This window comes from Gopherus flavomarginatus, chromosome 22, assembly GCF_025201925.1.
Source record: "Gopherus flavomarginatus isolate rGopFla2 chromosome 22, rGopFla2.mat.asm, whole genome shotgun sequence".
Lineage (NCBI taxonomy): Eukaryota > Metazoa > Chordata > Testudines > Testudinidae > Gopherus > Gopherus flavomarginatus.
In genome coordinates this window covers 13189241-13210809 of record NC_066638.1, presented here as the reverse complement: position 1 = coordinate 13210809, position 21569 = coordinate 13189241, and the positions used below count along the sequence as shown (strand labels likewise).

Genomic DNA, 21569 nt, shown 5'->3' with positions numbered 1-21569 from the left:
CATCCAAAGTTTGCAGTAAGCAGGCCCCTGGCGAGAGGGTTTGGCGCCATCCCACTGCTTCCAGAATGTAAGTGCAATTCAGCCGTTGAACGGAGAAGCTCTTACATACGGCGCACCAGTTGGCATCTGAGGGCCCTGCCTTCGCCACACTGAGCCCAGCTCTAACGCTGCCCGACTGCAATGGGCTTGGATGGGGCCCTCTGAGGACTGTGCACGCCACCCGGCCTTTCCCCACAGGGCCGGGGACAGGACTGCGCGGCACATGCCCTGAAGAAGCAAGAGCTGAGTCAAACTGACAACCCCTCAGCTCTCTGAGTTCCTGGTGGCAGATAACACAATTGCATCCATCTGACTGCTGCTTGTTAGGGTCGTTTGTGGCGCAAGGCTGGAACTGAGCTGCTCAGCGGAGCACTGAACCCTCACAGATCTAGGATGGCAAAGTGGCTTTTTAACAGCTCTCCTGTGAACACCGAAACAAGTGACAGTTAAACCATTGGGTTCATAGAATCTCAGGGTTGGAAGGGACCTCAGGAGGTATCTAGTCCAACCCCCTGCTCAAAGCAGGACCAATTCTCAACTAAATCATCCCAGCCAGGGCTTTGTCAAGCTGGGCCTTAAAAACCTCTAAGGATGGAGATTCACCACCTCCCTAGGGAACCCATTCCAGTGCACCACCACCGTCCTAGTGAAAAAATTTTTCCTAATAACCAACCTAGACCTCCCCCGCTGCAACTTGAGACCATTACTCCTTGTTCTGTCATCTGCCACCACTGAAAACAGTCTAGATCCATCCTCTTTGGAACCCCCTTTAAGGTAGTTGAAAGCAGCTATCAAATCCCCCCTCATTCTTCTCTTCTGCAGACTAAACAATCCCAGTTCCCTCATCCTCTCCTCATAAGTCATGTGCTCCAGCTCCCTAATCATTTTTGTTGCCTTCTGCTGGATTCTTTCCAGTTTTTCCACATCCTTCTTGTAGTGTGGGGCCCAAAACTGGACCCAGTACTCCAGATGAGGCCTCACCAATGCCGAACAGAGGGGAATTCCAGGGGAATACCATTCCAAGCCCAAGTCAGACTGGCTGTCAGGCGCCCACAACCCACTCCAGGTTAATATCTGCTGAGGGTAACAGAGAAACACAAAGGACTTTGGGGTCCAGAGGTAGTAGCAATGGATGAGCTATGGAGGAGAAACCTTGCTGTACGTCACCCCGAGAGCTGGAGGCTGCCTGGGCTGCGTCCTGCTGGAATGAACCTTTCTTCCAGTTCCGACAGCAGGATGAAGTAAAGTGACTGCTGACGCCAACCCCCATCAATAGGTGGGATCAACCCAACCAGAAACCGTAAAGTTTTGGCCACATCAATAATGTTCCATAGCAGAAGGTCAAGGCAGTGCTCTGACCTTGCTGCAACTTCTTATGACAAAGCTTCCTCCCTTCCCACCCCAGCTCACCTCATCTCTGCCCTTCCCCACTCGCTCACTGCTCTCTGGGACAGCTGCAGTTGCCATCCCTGTGCTGGCTACTCCTCCAGATCCCACCCTTGCCTACCCAGCTGCCCTATGAATTAGACCCCAAGTCTATTCTTACCTGTCTGGATAGATGAGGGATGGCAAACTTTTTGGCCTGAGGGCTGCATCTGGGTATGGAAATTGCACAGCGAGCCATTAATGCCCAGTGGGGGAGGGGGACTCTATGGGGTGTAACATGGAGGGGCTCTATAAGGGATGTTACTGAGGTGGGGGGAGGGGGGACTCGTGGGGTGTAGTGAGGGGGCTCTACAGGGGTGGTACCGGGGACTCCTACGGGACCTGCTGGCAGTGACACCAAGGCAGCTGTACTAGGCACCTCCACGGGCAGAGGAACCTAGCTGGGACGGGTGCAGCCCCTGGACAGTTTCGAGGCTCTCGAGGGTGGAGCTGTAGGAGACCGGGAGGGGACTGGATGTGCTGCTGCGTGGGTGGGGGTGGGGGGTTTCTGATCCCAGAAAGAGCACAGTGAAGTCGCACCTGCGCAGTGTGGCTCTGTGTGCTGGAAGATGGTGCTCATCAAGGGAATTGTGAGTCGGGTGCTGGGGAGCCCTGGGTGGGCAGAGCAGGGAAAGTCCCACTCCTTGATGGGAGCTCCGGGTTGCAGCAAGCCCCCAACCCCGCTCCCTGGCGGGAGCTCGAGAGCTGGATAAAAATGTCTGATGGGCCGGAAACGGCCCACGGATCATGGTTTGCCCACCCCTGGGACAGATGCTGCTCCCATTTCAGAGCTGATAAACCTGCCCTGGTAATGGAGGACTTGCTACAGATATCACTTGGTTGGATCTAGATGTACCGGGGTGTAACTGCCAGCAGCCTCCGGGCTGCGATTGCAATGGAATTCCTCTGCATTTACCATAGTAGATTTTGGCCCACAGGCTTCAAAAGGAAACACTCTGATTTACACCAGCTGTAACGGAGTGCAGGATCTGGCCACTCTGTGGGGTTCCTCTGAATTTACCTGCTCTAATCTGAGGGTCAGACCCTCCCGACTGAAATATTTTGGCCTTAATTCTGAGGCCCCCACTGCTTCCAGCTGTGGCTACCCAGCCCAGACCTATTCCCACGTGCCATCTGGTGCTAGCAATACTGACTCAGCCCTCTTAGAAGGTTCCTTCCTGCTTAGTTGCTGACTGCTGCTGTCCTTTGAGCGAGGCAGCAGCCAGTGGCAAGGGGGCTGGTTCCAGGAGACTGTGAAACACCACACACGGAAGGCCAGGACGACCAGGTGATTGTGGTCGTCTCAACTTTTGGGCACCCAGTTTGAGACACCTTGAAAGGACCTTCCAGGAAGGGCTGAGAACTCACCCTCTGAAAATCAGGGGCCTTTAACGTACCTCGTTGTGGGCACCCAAAAGATTGAGGCACTCAAAATCACTTAGCCACTTCAGAAAACCTTGCCAGGATAGCTTAGGCTGGGTGTGAGCACTGGACAGGAGCAGTCGTTATGCCCCTGCCCAATTTTACACAGCCTGGATTCCCCCATCCCCACATCTGCCAATGGGCTAAATACTCTGGGGACACACACAAATAAAATATGACTCTCTCTCGGGAAGTTGGCATCCATTAGCGAACATCAAACTCATGATTAAAACTGAGACTGAAAATGACACAACTCGCTTTAGTGTCTTCACTCCAACATGGCTTGTGTCTCCACAGAGGCCAAAGGCTGCAGAGGACCTTCTGGGCTCCTCTGAAAAGCTGCTTAGACTGAAAATACAATTCAAAAACCCCAACTACTGTTGTTTCCACAAATCCTTTGCGACCATCACTGAGAAACAGGCTGTAATTCCTCTTTTTCCCTTCCCACTTTGCTTCTGCTTTAGCCATGGTCTGCTCCTGCGTTGGATGTGTCCAAAGGTGTCCACAGGTGAAGTCCTCTTACTCGCCCTTCTATGTTTCACAGTCCTGGCTGTCACGGCAGCATCACCATGGTAAGGGAACGAGTGCTGGCAACCAACCTGTTTGAGCTCTATCCCATGAGTGTGGAAAGAGGGCCTGGGAGATGGAGAGCAGGAGGATGAAGATCTATCATGGCTGACATTTCTCCATGTCCTGCCTTTTGCTTTTCATTATTGTAATTTTTTTATTCTGTCCATTATTTCCCCCTCCTCTCACTAGTCGCACTAGCTCAAAGTCCAAGTGCAAAATGCATGTTTGGCGTGAACCCTAAACAAACATTTGCTTTCCATCTTCCGGCACGATGCTATCTTGTCTCCAGTGATTCCAGGTATTCCAGTGCTATGTCGTAGCAGAAATGATACTGTTCCTTTAAAAAGAAGAAAAGAAATGCGTGAAAAGCTGAAGTAAACAGCTGCCTAGTGTAAGCCCCTTGTATTGCACAAGAGGTTTTATTGGTCCTAGAAACCTATGAATATAGCAGAGCAGGAACTAGACTTTGCAGTTTCACAATTTTGAAATGTCTGTGGCTCCAAAATAGAAAGAAAACAAGAAATTTCTAAATTTCCTGCAAAATGAAATTCTGGAAAAAAAATGCTTCAGGTCAATCAAAACCTTTTGTTCCAATTTTGACTTTTTCCCATTAATTAATTCTATTATATTACTTAAAAAATTAAATAAAAAGTCAGTTCAAAATGGAAAAATCAAAATGTTCTATTTTGAATAGGTATGAATGCAATAATTCAACCTTAGAGAACTGCTTTTTCCCATTTTCCTTCCCAAAAGAATTTGCATCATTGGTGACACGTTTCCACAAAACGTTTCACGTTTGACAAAACTGGTATTTTCCAATGGAAAAACATTCCTTCCGAGCCTTTCCAACCAGCTCTGCTTATGCTGCATTCTCCTGAGCACCATACGCTGGTACTGTGAGCTATGAACTACCTACATGGATCCAGACAGTGCTTTTGGAGAACACTCTCGTAACATTACCATAGGTGCTGGGACTAGGGGTGCTTCCGCACCCTCTCACTTGAAGGGGTTTCCATCATATCCAGGGTTTACAGTTTGGTGCAATGGCTCTCAGCACCCCCACTATACAAATTGTTCCAACCCCCCTGAACATTACCCATTCATTAAAAAAAAAATAATGCATTTGACACTGGTGAAGGGTGCCTGGGGACAGACCTGGGGACTAAGGTCCTGGATTATCCAGCCTTGGCAATGGAAGCACAAGCATCCTACAAACCACCTGACCAATGCAGCTCAGCCCTGACTCAGAAGACCTAAAATCTAGAGAAGAAAGGGAAGTTCAGTCTCTGTGGTCTGTTCATTTCTCAGCCTCCCCTCCAAGTCTGCCAACAAGGGAGCCAATTCATGCCAGTTGGTGGGGTTTGCCGCATGGAATTGGTTCCTCATTAGTGTCAATGGCAGCTTCCACCTGAAATAGGACGGAGCACGAGGTCAGCCAGGTGCGGGGGTCTTTGCTACATCTGCTACACATCCGTGCCTGTCGGCTCCGAGCCCACCCTTGCATGTACAAAGCAGGGGACTGCACGTGCCAACAGATGCATGCATATATAAGCTCCACTAAGGCAGCTGAAGGGCCTGATCCTGGGAATACTGGCATCAGGGGAGTCTTACTGTTTACATTCAAGGAAGTGAGCCCTAAACAAACGGCTCCCTGCAGCAAAGCCTTACAGCCTGCCTGTCGGTGCAATGGCTTGGATACCTGCACCAGGAGCACAGCTGAGTCATTGCCGCTCCCTTGGTACAGGGACAGTTAATTGGTGTCTGTGCCAGTCTGGGTTGAGTGGGCGCAATGAAAGTACCCTTGTCTGCATATATTTTGTGGCTATGACTTACATCCTATGTGAAAATTCCCCCGGCTAGAATTGCTACCCTGTGCATTGATTTATCTATATTCAGGCGAGATACAGGATCTTATTTTCCCATTAGAGAAAGGGCTAAAAATAACGACTTCCTCTTAATGGGAGGATTATTATGTATTTATTTAGACAGACCCTAAAGTTTACTAGTATCTTTCTGCCCTGGACAGCTTACGCTCTAAGAGCACGGTTGTGCATGGATGCGCCAAGCCAGGCATCAGCCCATGGCGACAGAGCGGCTCTGGTGCCTTTAATGGAATGAGCCCTTTTCCCACTAGCAGAGCATGTGCCCATCTACTCCTCTGGCTCCCAGCCCCATTTGGGACTCAACACTCAACCCCCTGCTCAAAGCAGGACCAACACCAGCTAAATCATCTCAGCCAAGGCTTTGTTAAGCCTGACCTTAAAAATCTCTAAGGATTTTCCACCACCTCCCTAGGGAACCCATTCCAGTGCTTCACCACCCTCCTGGTGAAAAAGTTTTTCCTAATATCCAACCTAAACCTCCCCCACTGCAACTTGAGACCATTACTCCTTGTTCTGTCATCTGCCACCACTGAGAACAGCCAAGCTCCATCCTCTCTGGAACCCCCTTCAGGTAGCTGAAAGCTGCTATCAAATCCCCCCTCATTCTTCTCTTCTGCACTAAACAATCCCAGTTCCCTCAGCCTCTCCTCGTAAGTCATGTGCCTCAACCCCCGATCATTTTCATTGCCCTCCGATGGACTCTCTGCAATTTGTCCACATCCTTCTTGTAGTGAGGGACCTCAAACTGGACACAGCACATCCCAAGCAGAGGATAGCTGTGATTTCGGGAGGGGGATGAGCTTCGGGACCCTCTCAGAGCAACGAGGATCCTGTTTGCAAGCGATTCCCTTCGCAAACACAAAGACAAGAGGGGGCACAAAATCCCCTGCAGAAGAAATCTGTGCAAGAGAGCAAAGTGCTTCTAAAGTGCAATCCTCCAGCAAGCTCTGCGCGAAGCATCAGTGGCCTTCAAAAAGAATCCAATTAGCCGTGGGGGGGGGGGGTACCACTAGGCTGGCCAGGTGTGTGGGGGGGTTCCAGGAGGGGAAGGAAATCAAAGAGGAGGAGGCAGCCACAGAGATTAAAACCACAGAATGCTTTTGGATTAAGGAAAGGGATTGTTTCCTTTTATAATCATGTAAAAATATCACCCCCCTCCTGGGCAGCCAAAGTGTGGGGAGGGGGAAGGCCCAGGGGGAACCGCAGCAGGTCTGAAGTGGAGCAGACCCCCTGACTTCAGAGAGGCTACCCCCATTTGTCCCAGTGGGAGATCTGGCCCGCGGTGGCTCCATTAGATTGAGTTTCCTGGAACAGACATTTCAGGTTCATTTAAGCCTGGGAGAAGATTGTGTTCTGACCCGAAATGCTGCTTTTTTGTAATACCTTTGGGCTTGACAACTTCATGCCTATGACTGCGCCTTTTCATTACTTGTTCTCCTCTCGCCCAACCCCGGTTTAATTCCTAATGCAAAGCACACGCCCCCCCAAAGCCATTTTGGTTTAGAACGAGGGATTTTATAATCCAGGCATTGCGAACATGCTGGCCAACCTGGCTTTGAAAAATGCAACAAATCACTTGGATTCCTCTAGCAAAGTGATAAACCCCCTGGCTTGACCCCTATGTAGCTCTGACCCCAACCAGATGTAGGTAGGGTTGTCAACTAACGGCACAAAACCGAACACCCCTGCCCCACCCTCAGCCCTGCCCCACCAGCTCAATTCTCCCCTCCCTCTGTCGCTGGCGCTTCCCCATCCTCCTCACTTTCACCAGGTTGGGGGCAGTGGGTTGGCATGAGGGAAGGGGTGGGGCTCCAGCTGGGGGTGCGGGCTCAGGGTGGGACCAGGGATAGGGGGGTTGGGGTGCAGGAAAGGGCTTTGGGCTGGGGCAGGAGGTTGGGGTAAGGGAGGGATGAGGACTCTAGCTGGGGGTGCAGGCTCTGGGCTGGGGGGTTTAGGATGCAGGAGGGAGCTCCAGGCTGGGGCCGAGGGTTTTGTACTGTGGGAGGGGGTGTGGTTCTGGCTGGGGGTGTGGGGTTCCGGGCTGGGGCAGGGGGTTGGGGAGGACGCAGGCTCTGGGAGGGAGTTTGGGTGTGGGAGGGGGCTCCGGGCTGGGGGTGTGGGATCTGGGGTGGGGCCAGTGATGAGGGATTTGGGGTACAGGACGGGGTTCTGGGCTGGGGCAGGAGGTTGAGATGCTGGAGAGGAGTTCGGGGTCCCAGTGGCGCATATCTCAGCTCCCAGGAAGCTCCAGCCCAGGAAGCAGCCGCCAGGTCCCTGCGGCCCCTAGGCGCATGGGCGGCCAGGGGAGGCTCTACGTGTTGCCCTCGCACCGTAGGCACCACACCCATTGGTCATGGTTCCCGGTCAATGGGAGCTGCAGAGCCGGCCCTCAGGGTGGGGGCCAGCGCACGGAGCCTCCCTGGCCACCCATGCGCCTAGGGGCTGCCGGGACCTGGCAGTCGCTTCCAGGAACCATGTGAAGCTAGTTCAGGTAGGGAGCCTGCCTTAGCCCTGGGCCCTCACTACACGGGCTGTGGCCACACCTCTGGCTGCAGAGTAGACGCCCCTGAGCTGCATGATTTGCTTGTCTCTAGCCTTAGTCCCTCTGTGCCGCCTGACTTTTAGTGGCCTAAAATCTCGTACTTTGGCTTCAGTAACCTCCGGGAGATGGAACCCGATTCCAGGAGGCTCCCAGCAAAACCAGGAGGGCTGGCAACCCTCCTGGGTGCACCGTAAACACACCCTCCATTGCTACACACAGCTCTGTGCACTTCCCTCCTAATTTGCAGCACCCACTGCTACTCTAGTCCCAGCTCTGCCAGTGCACCTCATTCCTCCTCAGTAGCAGCCTCCATTCTTCCAGCCCCTCAAGTGCACACACCCAGAGCTCTGCGAAGTGCCCTGCTCCTAACCTACAGTCACGTCAAAACCAGCAGTGTACTCCTGAGAGTAGCTGATCCCCGGCACAGAATTCGGAGCTGAGGATTCCAGCAGGGACAGGCCCCAGGTGTGAGCTACCTGCCCCGCCTCCTCGGGTAATACATCCCGCACGGCTCTGTACGAGAGCCCAGACAGTGGGATATGGATGTCACCGGCCCCACGCCGCTCGTCTGACTCCACCCCACCTCCGTCCAGCCTAGTCAGATCACACGGTGCCCTCAACAATGTCCCATTGAGCGTGTTTGTGAGGGTGCAGCTTCTGCTGAGGAATGGACGGCAGAAGGGAGGCCTCTGCCTGCTGCCCAGCCTCAACACAGGCTGGCAGCAACAAAGGATCCACATGGGCACAGGAGAGAGCCGGAAAGAGACCGATGGCAAGGCGGGAGAGGGGAAGAGCTACAGTGAAGCCTGATTGTTGTGTGAGTTGTTGCCCAATGCCAACAACAAAGTTCTTAGAGCTGAAGGCCAGAAGGGACCATAAGAACATCTAGTCTGAGCTTCTGTACAGAACAGGCCATTCCATTTCACCCAGCCATCCCTGCGTTGAACCCAATCACTTGGGTTTGGCTAAAGCATCCTCCAGAAAGACATCAGGTTTTGATTTGCAGACATCAAATGATGGAGAATCCACCACTTCCTTTGGGAGTTTGTGCCAGTGATTGATCACCCTGACTGTTAAAAAAAATGTGCCTTATTTCTAATTGGAATTTGTCTGGCTTCAGTTTCCACTCATTGGTTCTTGTTCTGCTTTCCTCGGCTAGATTAATGAGCCCTGTAATATTTGTTCCCTGTGAAGATCCTGATACACTGTAAAGTCCCCTCTCCATCTTCTCTTAGATAAACTAAACACATTCAGCTCTCACTGTCAGGTGTTTTTCTAGACCTCAAATCATTTTTGTGGCTCGTTCTGGCACTCCTCCCGTCACATTTTCCCCACCCTTCTGAAAATGTGGACACTAGAACTATATGCAGCGTTCCAGCATCAGAGTCACCAGTGCCACGTGCAGATATAAAACCACCACCCCACTCCTACACACCCAGGGATCGCATCAGCCCTTTTCGCCACAGCATTGCACTGAGAGCTCATGGTGAGTTATTATGAGCCCCTCGATCCTTTGCAGAGTCACTGCTCTTCGGATACAGTCACCCATTCTGTAGGCGTGGCTAGCATTCCTTGTTCCAGATGTCCAACTTTACATCTGGCTGAATTAAAACACATGTTGTTTGCACAGGCCCAGTTTACCCAGCAATTCAGATCGATCTGTAGGACTGCCTGTCCTCAGCTTTGTTTACCGCTCTGCCTATCTCTGCATCATCTGTAAATGTTATCAGCAGTGATTTCACTTGATCACTCCCCAGTGACAGCTACTTATTGAGATCAATCAGTTAGCCAGTTCTTACTCCATTTAACATATGCTTTACTGACATTGGATAATGCTAATTTTCCAATCAGAATGTCATGTGGGACTAAGTCAAAGGCCATACAAGAGTCTAAGTACATTACATCTAGGCAGTTACCTTCGTCAACCAAACTCATAATCACCTCAAAGAACAAAATCAAGACCTATATTCCATAAAACCATATTGGCTGGTATTCATTATATTCCTCTTCTTTAATACTTTATGAATTGAATCCTGTATCAATTTTTCCATTATTTTGCCCGGGACTGATGTCAGGCCAGTCAGCCTGCAGCTATCTGGGTCATTCCACTTCCTCTTTTTGAATATTGCCAAATTAGCCCTCTTCCAGGTTTCTGGAGCTTCCCCAGTATTCTCAGACTTATTAGAAGTTTATATCAGAGACCTCCTCAGCTAACTCTTTTAGGACTCTTGGGTGCAAGTTATCCAAGCCTGCTTCTTTAAAAATGTTTATCCCTAGCAGATGTCATTCAACATCCTCCTTGGTTACCAATGGACTGGAAATCCTCCTCCTCCCCCAGACATCATTTTCATGTGCCACGAACACATCAACATGCTTCTTTCTGAATACAGAACACAAATATTTACTGAACACGTCTGCCTTTTCTGCATCGTGATTAACAGGTTTACCATCTCCATCTAGTAATGGGCCTAAACCATTGTTAGGATTACTTTTGTTCCTACACAGGAGTTGTTAGGTTGTCTTTAGCGGGTGGTGTGTGCACGATGGGTTCTGGTGCTCGGAGATAGAAAAGGCAGGGCAACCACAGGCGAATGCAACCCACTGGAGACCCTGTTGCCCTGTTGAGTGATTCTTCCCAATGAAGTGTAGAGAAGTCCCTTGTACCCCTCCCAGGAGATGTGTGGGCAGAGAACTGAGACCCCCAGTGTCCTGTGTGGATCTATCACAGCAAGGCCTTCACCGGTGTGGCTCTCATTCAGGCATTGCGGGCGGGATCATGTGGGACCATGTCCTGGCTAAGCACCGTCACCCTGCGCACAAGGGCGTGGGAGCGGGGTGGAGGGGTGCAGTTACTGTGAGTATCAGGTTACCACACCGGGTGGCCGACAGGCCTGCCCTGCCATGGAGTCTCCAACGCAGAACAATGCCGGACCCAGGTGCCTCCCAGCCCATTCTTCAGTCTCCGTTCAGATCTGCACTCCCTGAGTTTGGGGTATGAATTCACAAACAGGGAAACTCTGATGAAACCACCAGCAGTGGCCTGCTTTGAGGTCCAACCGATCTGGCAGCACATGGTGTCCATCTGACAGTGTGCGCACCAGGCAGGTCCCATCAGAACAAGGAGACCAGCATGACTATGGGGCTTGGCCGGGAACCTGAGACCAGAAAATGCTCCGCGGGCTGCCCCCCTTTGCTCCTCATCCAGGACCCCTACTGCTCCTAACCTCCAGGAACAGCTGGAATCATATCCAGTGAATTAACTACAAACCGCCCCCTCTGTTATTCAGGGGATGAGCCCAGCAATGACACTATGAGCTCATTGCCTCACACTCTGGGATGCACCCATGTCACGTGCAGCAAGTGGTCTGGACAGGGGAAGAAGGTGCCAGGCTGAGACGAAAACATTGACGCAGGCTTGGTGCCTGTCTCTCCTGGCTCCCCGGCCCAGGCTGGATTACCTAGACCCCAGCATGCCTGGACTGCCCAGCAGGACTTTCTGACACACAGGAGCAGGTCGAGCGGGAGGCAGGCAGAAGGGACAGGGCTGGGGGTATCGTTCAGCACTTACCAAGGTCTCAACCATATTTGGCTTGTAGTTGCGGAGGGTCTTTGCAGCATAGAAAACATCCACCCAGTTGTGACACTTGATCATCTCCAGGATCATGGTACAGGCACAGAAAGTGCCGCTCCGACCACCCCCATTCCTAGCGGGAGAGATAAACAGAGTCAGCCAGTGGAGAGCCAGCGCACAAGGAGACCCACAGAGCAGCTGCCCCAAGAGCAGCCTCACTGAAACAGAGCAAAGCAGCGGCAATGGCTGGCCCCTTTCCTCTGGGGATCTGCTAGTGTTTGACAGGCTTTAGTGAATTAAGCTCTGTGATACCGGGAGGTAGGAAGTGAAGCATGGAGAGGCAAATGCCAACGCTTTCAACTTGGGGGCCTTGATAAGTGGCTTGACATTCAGATCGCAGTGAGAGCTGCCAGCACGCAATGCCTCTGAAAATCAGGCCAGTTCCATTCAGGGTGACTAGTTGCAGGCACCCGTGTGTGCATCAGCCCCTGCTGCAGCGGATACCACCTTCCCCTTTTCAGTAAGAAAAGTCGAGCTACTGCCAGAGTGAGGAGTTGGAGAAGCAAGTCAGGGAGCAAGAGGATTCATTAGAGCCACACGTCGCCAGGCCCGGCTGGACACCCTGGAACTCCAAAGAATGAAATGGCTGAGCTACTGACCAAACGGTGCAATAGGCTCCTGGACCAGACGGCTGGTGGGGAGCCAGGGCTGTAGCTAGTTTAATACAAGGTACCAAGAGTGGTCCTGGCAATTACAGAGGCGTGAACCTTCCTTCAGGGCTGCGGAACTTGTTTCCAACTCGCCACAGTGTCTGAGCCCCTCATAATCTTTACTGTCTGAATTCTCAGGACGCCCCCTGTGAGGTAGGACAGTGCTGTTATCCTCAGGGGATGGGAAATGGAGGCACAGAGACTAAGTGACTTTCCCAAGTCTGGGCTATAGCAGGGAGTTGAACCCAGGCCAGCACCATAACCATGGACCATCCTGCCTCATCATCCTCCTGTTCTCCCTGTCAGGGACCTGTTAAGGAAGTTAAGTATCTCTGGGGAGCGAGGTGGAGTATCGTCATGGATCAGAACCTGACTCAGACATGGAAAACAAGGGCTAGAAATTTTCACTCTGGCAGGGGGTGAGCAGGGGGGGACCCCTGGGGTCTGTGGTAGGAGCCTCTCATTGAGACAAGGGATTTCACTTTGCTGTCTCTGGCGTATTGGAAAGAATTTGAGGGTGGTTGCTGCCAGGAGCTGTTCACACCGTGCATTTCCTGGCTGGACGGGCTCCCCTAGAATTCATGTGGTGGTGGTCTAGGTTTTCCCTCTGCCAAGCTGGGCCCGACTGAACCTCCCACAAAGCAAAGCTGAGACCTGACACCTTCCCACTGTGATACTGACATTCTCCTAACTCCGAACTGACCAAACTGGTTCACATGGGGGGGGAGCTCATTCCCACATCCCAAGACTTGTCAGAGGCGCTACAACGAGGAAGGGTAGGGTCTTGCAGATCATCGGGCCTGGACTCAGAGCACGGGGTTCAATTCCTGGCTCTGCCACAAACTTCCTGTGTAACTGGGGCACGTTCCTTTCTCTCTCCATGGCTCCGGTCCCTCTGTTCTCCCCTCTTTATCTAGGATGTCTATTTGGGGTAGCGGCTGCCCTCAGAACCCAGTGTATCACTCACGTCCCATCGTTCTGCTTAGTACCAAACACCACTGGGTACCCCCTGCCTCCACTTGCGAACACATCAGCCTTGCCAGACACACCGGCCTGTGATTTATCAGCCTCCACACCCTCCTCCTCGCCTTGCACCCGGTCTTCATCTCCTCAAAGCTCCGAGGGGGTGGGGAACCGTATTTTACAAAGGACGCTCTCAAATTATCCTTAGATTAATGAAGATGGACAAGGCTGTAATTAATTTTTGATTAAAACTCGCCAGCTGTCTCTGTCGATTTGAAAACTCATCGTGCCCCATGTCTGTGCGCGCGCATGCCCGTTTACGAGCAAATGGATGGAGGACAGTTGAGTGCACTCGGAGCGTGAGCTCGGTAACCAGCCCTGCTGGAGAGCACGTCACCGCAATCACTCAGCCGCTGCCTCCATCCCCTTCTCCTCAAAAGCCCGGCAGGCTCCCGGGGCCCCGTGCGGCGGCTGGGATTGCTGCTCAACCCCACAGCAACGGGAGCAGCTTCCATTCTGGCTGCAGCGGGCCTGGGCCTCAGCTGGTTGACACAAATCAGGCTAGCGAGGTCGGAAGGCAGGTGTTTTTTAAATGCCTCAAAACTTGCCACAGGGATCAGAACAAGATGGCAGCTGTCAGGTCCACACGTGGCGCTGCGCGTGCACAGAACTGCATCCACGGTGGCTTGTTTAAAACACAGACTTCACGCCCAGGAGGGCCCTTGGGCAGCACTAAGGGTGGGTGGGTTGATAGGGGTCGCTCCCCTCTAGTCCTGTGGGCTGGCGGGAGCCGCTGGCCACCAGCCCTGGTGAGCAGGCTGTTGTTCTCCAGGGGCTACTCACAAGCAGTGCACGACTGTCCTCCCGTCACCGCTCTCCTCCTGCCACTTCTCCACTTGGGCCAGCAGGTGCAGGAACGACTTCTTGGAGTCTGGCGTATCCCTGTAGGCTGACCATCTCAGGTACTGGAAATGCCGGACCATCAGGTGCCCTTCCTGCAACTAGAAGAGGACCATCAGTGTGTGAGTACGGCCCCTTCCTAGGTGTCCTGCTGGAGGGTGTGCTAGGAGCAAGGGGCGACTCGGGACATGTCAATGCTTGTGGAAGGGAGGTTTTGCATGGGCAGGGCATAGGAAAGTGATCATCCACCCTCCCCAAATCCTTTGCTATTCAGTCATCTCCCCAGCACGTCTGCTTGTGCATCTCAACCCTGATTTGCACTGCCTGGCCATTCCAGTCACAACCCTCCAAACACACACGCAGCTCTGACAACACACCTCACCCTAACCTGTAGCCCCACCACTAGCCCCATCCTGGACTCCCCACATAATGCACCTCACTCCTGCCCTGCAGCCACCCCTGCTGTTGCATTCTGGGTGCCACTCAGGGTGGACGCAATAGATTACCGCGTAAGTACTCAGCTGAGAGCACCTACATTTATTCATTCTGCGTTCACAGCAAACCTCTAGAAACAGAGCCATCCGGCCAGGGGGTTGAATGGTAAGAATGCTCTTTAATACCCTAGTAATCTAGTTAGCTTTGCAACCTAATGCAGTTAGAAGGCTCCGGGAGGAGAAGGATTTATATGCACAAAGCTAAGTAAGCCTGGGCTTTAGCCAGACGGATGAGGCGCTCAGTTCTGACTCAGAAGATGAAAATACTCTAGGAATGAAGCCTGACTTGTGCAATGAAACACCAGGCCCGGTGCTCCACTTGGGATTGCTGTTTTCAGCAACAAGTACATGGGGCGGGGAGGAGGGCAGGTGAAAGGGAAGGGAGAGAGAAATCTAAGGCAGGTTGTTGGATTACCAGCAAACAGCGCTGGATCTCGGGCTAGTATCCTAGATACCGAGGTGGGATGGACCCAGGCACCTGTTCTTAGTTCTATAATCAGCAAGGCCAGAGAATTCCCACTCCCGGCACCCTGCTCTGTGGCAGTACAGGCTGATCTCATGTTTACATCCCAAAGGACGGTGCAGCACTTGGCAAAATCAGCTCAACGCGCAGTGCGCAGGGCTTGCTTTGCCCCCACTGGTGTGCACACAGGGCCCGATTCTGCTCCCACTTACACAGATGTGAAGCTGCAGCAACACCACTGACTTCTGGATTTACACCAAGGGCCAGGAGAGGAGAATTTATTCTCCTATCACACAGAAAGAAGTGTCACTATCACACACACACCCAGTATCACACAAGCATACCCATGCACATGGGTCCCAGTATCACCCACACCACACGGAGCAGCATACAATATCAGACCTACCTCAGCTTCACAGTTACATGTGCCCCTCCCACATACACTTTAGATATAACACGACTTGGAGCAGCACACATAACTACACGCCACACGCGCTCTCTCTCACTCCACACAGCAGCACCCAGCAATCACCCTCAGACACACACAGCAGCAGCTGCACAGACTGATTTGATTCTCTAGTGTAAACGCTTTCCCTTTAAAGCAGCCCAGGCAGGACTGCAGAGTGCCAGGTTTTGAAACAGCTCCATCTAGTTCATGATACAACTTCCCAAACCCAGATAATCTGGGGAAGAGGCAACAATTCAGTAGGCCCTTTCCACTGTCTGGATTGAAGATCCTAGCTGCTCATTTCACCTAGGCTGCTTGCAAGTTCCGGAGAGGATCTGAAGTTGACTTCCATGGTGACACCCTGACACTCCAATATTCACCACCACTGTCATGTAACTCAGATATGTTTTGCACAAAATGCGCCTTGTGAGGTACCATTCTAAAAGTGTGGATATGCTAGACATTAATATCTCATTGGATTGTACGTGCTATCGTCGTATGAAATTCTGAAGTTTGGCTACGTATGTGTTACTGAAACACGTTGTGAGGATGAAAACACCCACAGGCAGCCTTTCATCTACGACAGTAGAAAGGCCAAACAATGTTAATGGCTCATTGAGGAAATGCACACGAGCACAGCGATTACTCCAGGAACTGTGCACAACAGAAACCCCTCTCAGAGATAGCACGACACAGTGGGAACTCTTTGACCCAGGTCACAGCAAAAGAGCTTTCCAGAAAGTGGGAAGAAGATATAAAATGGGAGAAATGACATCATGAGAGTACCTCCTTCTCCCTACAATACCACACCTGGAAACACCTGAGGAACAAAGACTGAACAGGGGGAAGTGATGGTCACAGGCTAAAGGGATTTCTAGCCTGTGTATGAAAACCTGGGAAATGCAAGCTGCAAAGCGAAGGCAGCTTGTGCCTTAAGAATCTGCCAGTCTGTTTATCACTCGGGGTGAGAATTTGCTAATTCATATCCAACCTAGCTAGTATGTTAAGATCAGTCTGTGGTTTTGTTTATTTACTAGGTAATCTGCTTTGATCTGTTTGCTATCCCTTTTAATCTCTTAAAATCTATCTTTTGTAGTTAAGAAACTTATTTTACGTTTTAATCCAAACCAGTGTGTGTTTGACTAAGGAGCCTGGGGAAAATCTCAGCTTGGTGACCACAAGTGTACAGGGTCCTCTTCACATTGCAGGATAGGTGGACCAGGTGTTAAACCCATAGACTGACCAGATTTGACCACGGCAGGACATACTGCTCTGGGGTCCTAGGCTGGTGGTTAAAGAGCCTGCATGTAACTGCAGCTGGGTGTGTCCCTACCTGTGTGAAAGTCCAAGCTTGGAGGGCTTCGCAGCTCGTCACAGCAGGACAGTGCGAGAGGGAGCCCAGGCTGGTGGGTCAGAGGGCTCGGTGGTACCCCAGTTCCAGGTGGCACCCTGGGAGGAACCCATTATACATGCCATTTACTGGTCAGTTTCCACTGAGGCAGCAAAGCTAATGACCTGCCTGCAGTTATTCTGGAAGTCACCTGCCAGACAGGTGCTGGTGGGGAGTGGACATTTTGCTGACATATGGTATCCATTAAAAATAGGCCCTGGGGTACAGCAAAGGAAGGAGCCTGAGGGTCGGGGGCTGTCTCTACGCTGATCCAATTATGCAAGACAGCAAATGGAGACATCAAAATGCAACTGAAGTACCCAGGCCCATCAGGCAGGCTCGGCTCTGACATTAAAGTTAGAGGCTAAATGAGGTTTGGTCTTGCTCCAAACATTGCTAAGTGCTAGCAACAGGCAGACCTCGAAATGAGTCCGTTCAGACATGCTCCAGAAAGCATGGATGCGTCTCTGAATCTTATCCAGACTTCTTGGGTCTGAGATTTAGGACAGCAATCTGGCCAGAACAGGCCTCCTTACAGGATCTCAGCCTTTCTCCTTCCAGCTGGAATCCAGAAATGCAAGAGGGGAAAGTGAAAAATAATGAGGCAGGGGGGAAGTGGGGAGCAAATGCCATCAGGTGGCAAAAATACAAAGGGTTAGGATCCTTTCTGGGCTGTGGTCGAAGGCCCTGCTCAGTTCTCAGACCAGATCGACCAGAACTGCCAGACCAGATCGATCTGACGGCCATTTAATGCACGAGCTTGTCTCCAGCCACGGCCAGTACTAGATGCTTTGGAGGAAAGTGAACATAATGCACAATTATAGAATGATCTCCACACAGGGGAAGGTTCTTCCTAAATCCTGGTAGTTCACCCATCACAAATTTTAATGTAGCCATAGGTAAATCTAGCTCTGTGTAGGCCTATGATAAGAATATCTGGCTCTCATCTAGCGTTTTTCATCAGCAGATCTCAAAGCACTTTAAGAAGGAGGTCAGCATTATTATCCCCATTTTGCAGAAGGGGAAACTGAGGCACGAGGCTGTGATGTGACTTACCTAAAGTCCCTGAGCAGGCCAGTGGAGAGCCAGGAGCAGAACTTGGATCTCAGGAGTCCCATCTTATCCACTAAGCAGCAATGCTTCCCTTAGTAGCAGCCATGGAGGCCTTCTCCCTGTCCAACCACTGACCTCTGTCTGTCTGTCTCCGGTGTGCCAATCAGCATAGTGCCTGGGCATGCAATGCCAGCTCTGCCATGTCTACTCTGATTAGTTCTGAACCTTGGCTGAGGTAAAACTCCTTCCTTGGAGAACCGCCCTCACCCACAAACACAATGTGTAGCCAATCCAAGAAGAAACGCATGTGCAGTGAAAAACTCCCTCCTGACTGCCAAAAAGGGAAACCCAATGCTGGCCAAGAGCCTTTCCATGTTTCAGACTCCAGACAGCCAGGTAGTGATGGCAAAGAGTTCTCCTACATGACCCCAACGCTTCTCCCGGGATCACGCCCCACCTGCCAGCTGTGCCGTCCAGTGACCTCACACAGGGCACAAGGGCTAGTGCTTTGGGAACCTTTTGCTAGTTTAAAGATTCCACTCCTGCCCCCTCTTCATGGCCTGCTCTCCCAGTTAAATCTACCCATTCTTCTCAATTTCTTCTCCGGAAGATCCTGTCCCTCTCCCCATCTCATTCCTTGCCCATCTTGTCAGTGTATTTTCCCTCATATAAGGGTGACCAAAACTGGCCGAGATGCACTGTGAAAGCGACATGAAGTATAGTAAAGACTCTATGGTCTTTTTCTCAGCCTAGCAGGAAAGCGGCTCTGTTCTGCTGGTTCCACTGTAGCAAGGATAATGATTCTGGGGGCTCTCCGTCTCTATGGTGTGGCATAAACTGACCACCAGCTGGGCCCAGAAAGTCCTTCCCCTAATGCACAGAGATGGGTCTGATTTCAGATGCAAACTCTTCACTTTTAAATTACTTTCCCCCCCTTTAAGGCCCTTTACAGAGCAATGCCAAGTGGCTAAGAGCTCATCTACACAACCAGATCATGGCAAGCGGGTGTGCATCTCCCCCCCACTAGCCTGCCGCACTCTGTCTGTGTGCACCCTGCTGATGCGCAGACGGACACACACAAACAAGCACACTGCTCCCTTTGAAAGAGGACTAGCTCAAAGCGCATTAATAAATGGTTCGTGTGCGTCAGCCGGGCACACACGACAGTTGGGAGAGTGTGGGGTAGGTTCACATCCCAGCTTGCCGGGAACTATACATTCGCGTCGGCCAACCCTTAGTGCGAATGAGAATCAAACCCTTCAGGTCTGGGATTCTGGTGCTGCCCAGACAGCCTGTTGTGGTCATTGTGAATCACCCAGTGCTGGCCATGTTCACAGAGAAGCTCCTAGTCCAGTGGGTGAGAATCCCTCCCTTCCTGGTTAAGCATCTGATGCGGCTCCCACTGAAACAAATGGGCATTTGGCCAGGAGTGGGACCCGTTTCTAAGTTTGATTCCAGTCTGCAGCTCCCCTCTGTTTGAACAGAACAGCTGCAAGGAGACAGACACTCCAGAAGGCTTTGGCTGGTCTTCACAAGGGAAGCAGGAGAGGGCTGGGGACTCAGGGGGGGCTTATGTAACAATTGGGATAACTTGGGAGAAGTCTAGTGGCAGGATGCCAAGTCACCAGCTAAGAGGTCATTTAACGCAGTATTCAAGTGAAATTACGCAGCTACATAAGGCTGCTCTCTGGGGGAGGGGGGCGTATTCCTAAGGGCAGCATTTCTGGGGCTGGATGTGTACGTGGCTTCTGGATTTGCCACCTTCTCCTCTTTTTTGTGCTCTTGAAAACACAGTGAATTCCCTCACTCAGGGGTTGGCTTCAGCATCCAGCTGGTGCAGTCTCTCCAGTCCCTCGGGAGCTCCCTCCCCTGCTGCAGGGAACAGCCTGGAGCTCCAGGCTGAGCGATCCTCTTGGAAAGGTGAATATCTTTAGATCAGCTAACACTCCCCTTCCATCCCCACACTCCAGCAATCTGGCATGACAACCAGATGCGCCCCCCTTCTCACCCGTGTGATGTTCTGCACCCGGAAGAGGCGAGCAACGAAATCCTCATCAGCTGATCGGGAAACATACTCCACTTCTATCGGCCCGTACTGCTGGAGCCCTGGCTCTGGCCAGTACTGTAAACAGGGCTGCAGAGAGAGGAGAGAGAAACAACTGTGTGTGACACGCAGGCGTGCACGGCAGAGGGCATCACGCAGGGGCACCATGCAGGAGTGTGGGACACAGGGCGCTGCATAGGGACATGGGGCTCTGGCATGTGACCCAGAGGCACAGTGCAAGGTCCCCAGGCAGGAAGACACGACACCGGGCACCAGGTGTGGGACACGGCACTAGGGTGCTTAACACAGACCATGGCGCGCAAACACTGTCCATGCTATCTGCAGCACATTGCTGGATGGAGCTGACTTTTCTACATCGATAGGTCAAAGGTCAGAATCTGCCCTCGTTTACACTCCCGTGGTCCCTCCAGTCGTCAGCTGAGCAGAAGCCTGTGAGAAGTCTGCTGGGTGGGGTCACGCAGCGCTGCCTGCTGGAGCAAGGTTAGCCCCGCCTCTGGTCCCACTCCAGTGGGGTGGGGCTGATCCTGCAGTCCACGGGCTTCTGTGGAAGTATAGACAGGAGGACAGGAAGGCCAGGCCCTGAGTGATGGCCATGTGTCAGTCTGGATTTTATCTCCCTGAAATCAAAGGGAGCTTTGCCATGGACTACACTGGGGCTGACTCCAGGTATCTGCAGCTCGTGTAGACATGCCTGAGCTGGCTTTGACCTAGCTAGTGTGGGTACAGGAGCAGCAAAGCTGAATCATCACAGGCTGCCCGAATGCCTGGGTATGCGCTTGGGTGGCTAGCCTGGGCTGCCACACCTTGCCTATTGTTCCTCGAGCTCATGAGCTCTAAGCTAGCTTCGGTATCTCTACACGCACTGCAGCCACCCCTCGGACTGCAATGGAGACATGAGATCAAAGCCTTCCCAGATCCATGGTCACCCTCTTCAGTTCTGCACCTCCTCCCACGGCAGGGAAAAGCAGATCCCGGCTCAGCAACCACCACAATGGCCAGGCAGGGCAGATGTTCCGGGGGGGGAGTGGCTGCTGGCAAGGCCACCTGGCATTGTTCTCTCTCGCGCCCAGGAGCGCACTTGATGTATTGCTCAATTCAAGGGTCGTGGATGCGATTGTTTTCACACCACGCCAGCCGGGGAGCCGACATCAATAGAAAATCTACGATGTTTGTCACTGCACTTTAACAGAACATTTAGCATTTCAGGCCGGCCGACGGCCTGGGCCTAACTGCATGGCAAATGTGTTTGAGAAATAATTGGCTATTAATAGGGGCTATCAATCTCCGTGATCTCTAAGCCTTCTAGACACAGAGCTATAATTTGGATATTAAAACTTCCTTCAGCAAGACATAGTTCAAGCGAAGGATTTACCCTCTAAGTCACCTCTCAAAGCTGCCTGCTGTAAAGGCTGATTTATTAGCTGTTGGTCTTAAACTGGTCAACACATGAAAGCCAGCACAGGGAAGCACGCCGGTGAAGAACCAGCCCGAGAGACGGCAGAAGGGGCGCAAGGAACGAATACGGCAGGTAGAATGCACCAGGGGAAGGTACACCCTGCACACCCTGGAGGCTGGGCTGGCCTCGCTCAAAGGAGAGGAGACTGTGGGAGAGCCAATGGCAATGCAGAGTG

The 21569-nt window shown here is 52.0% G+C and overlaps 1 protein-coding gene across 3 annotated transcripts in view; it reads right to left on the bottom strand.

Annotated features, from left to right (window-relative positions):
* PTPRU (protein tyrosine phosphatase receptor type U) overlaps positions 1-21569 on the bottom strand; it is a 704694-nt gene that overhangs the window by 467776 nt on the left and 215349 nt on the right. For all 3 annotated transcript variants that reach the window (XM_050932286.1, XM_050932285.1, XM_050932288.1), the window contains 4 exons: positions 19882-20007; positions 13969-14126; positions 11450-11585; positions 719-3793 (listed from right to left, as the gene is read on the bottom strand). In XM_050932286.1, the coding sequence (XP_050788243.1) occupies positions 3731-3793; positions 11450-11585; positions 13969-14126; positions 19882-20007 (483 nt within the window). In that variant the 3' untranslated portion in view covers positions 719-3730. The remainder of the gene's footprint in view (positions 1-718; positions 3794-11449; positions 11586-13968; positions 14127-19881; positions 20008-21569) is intronic.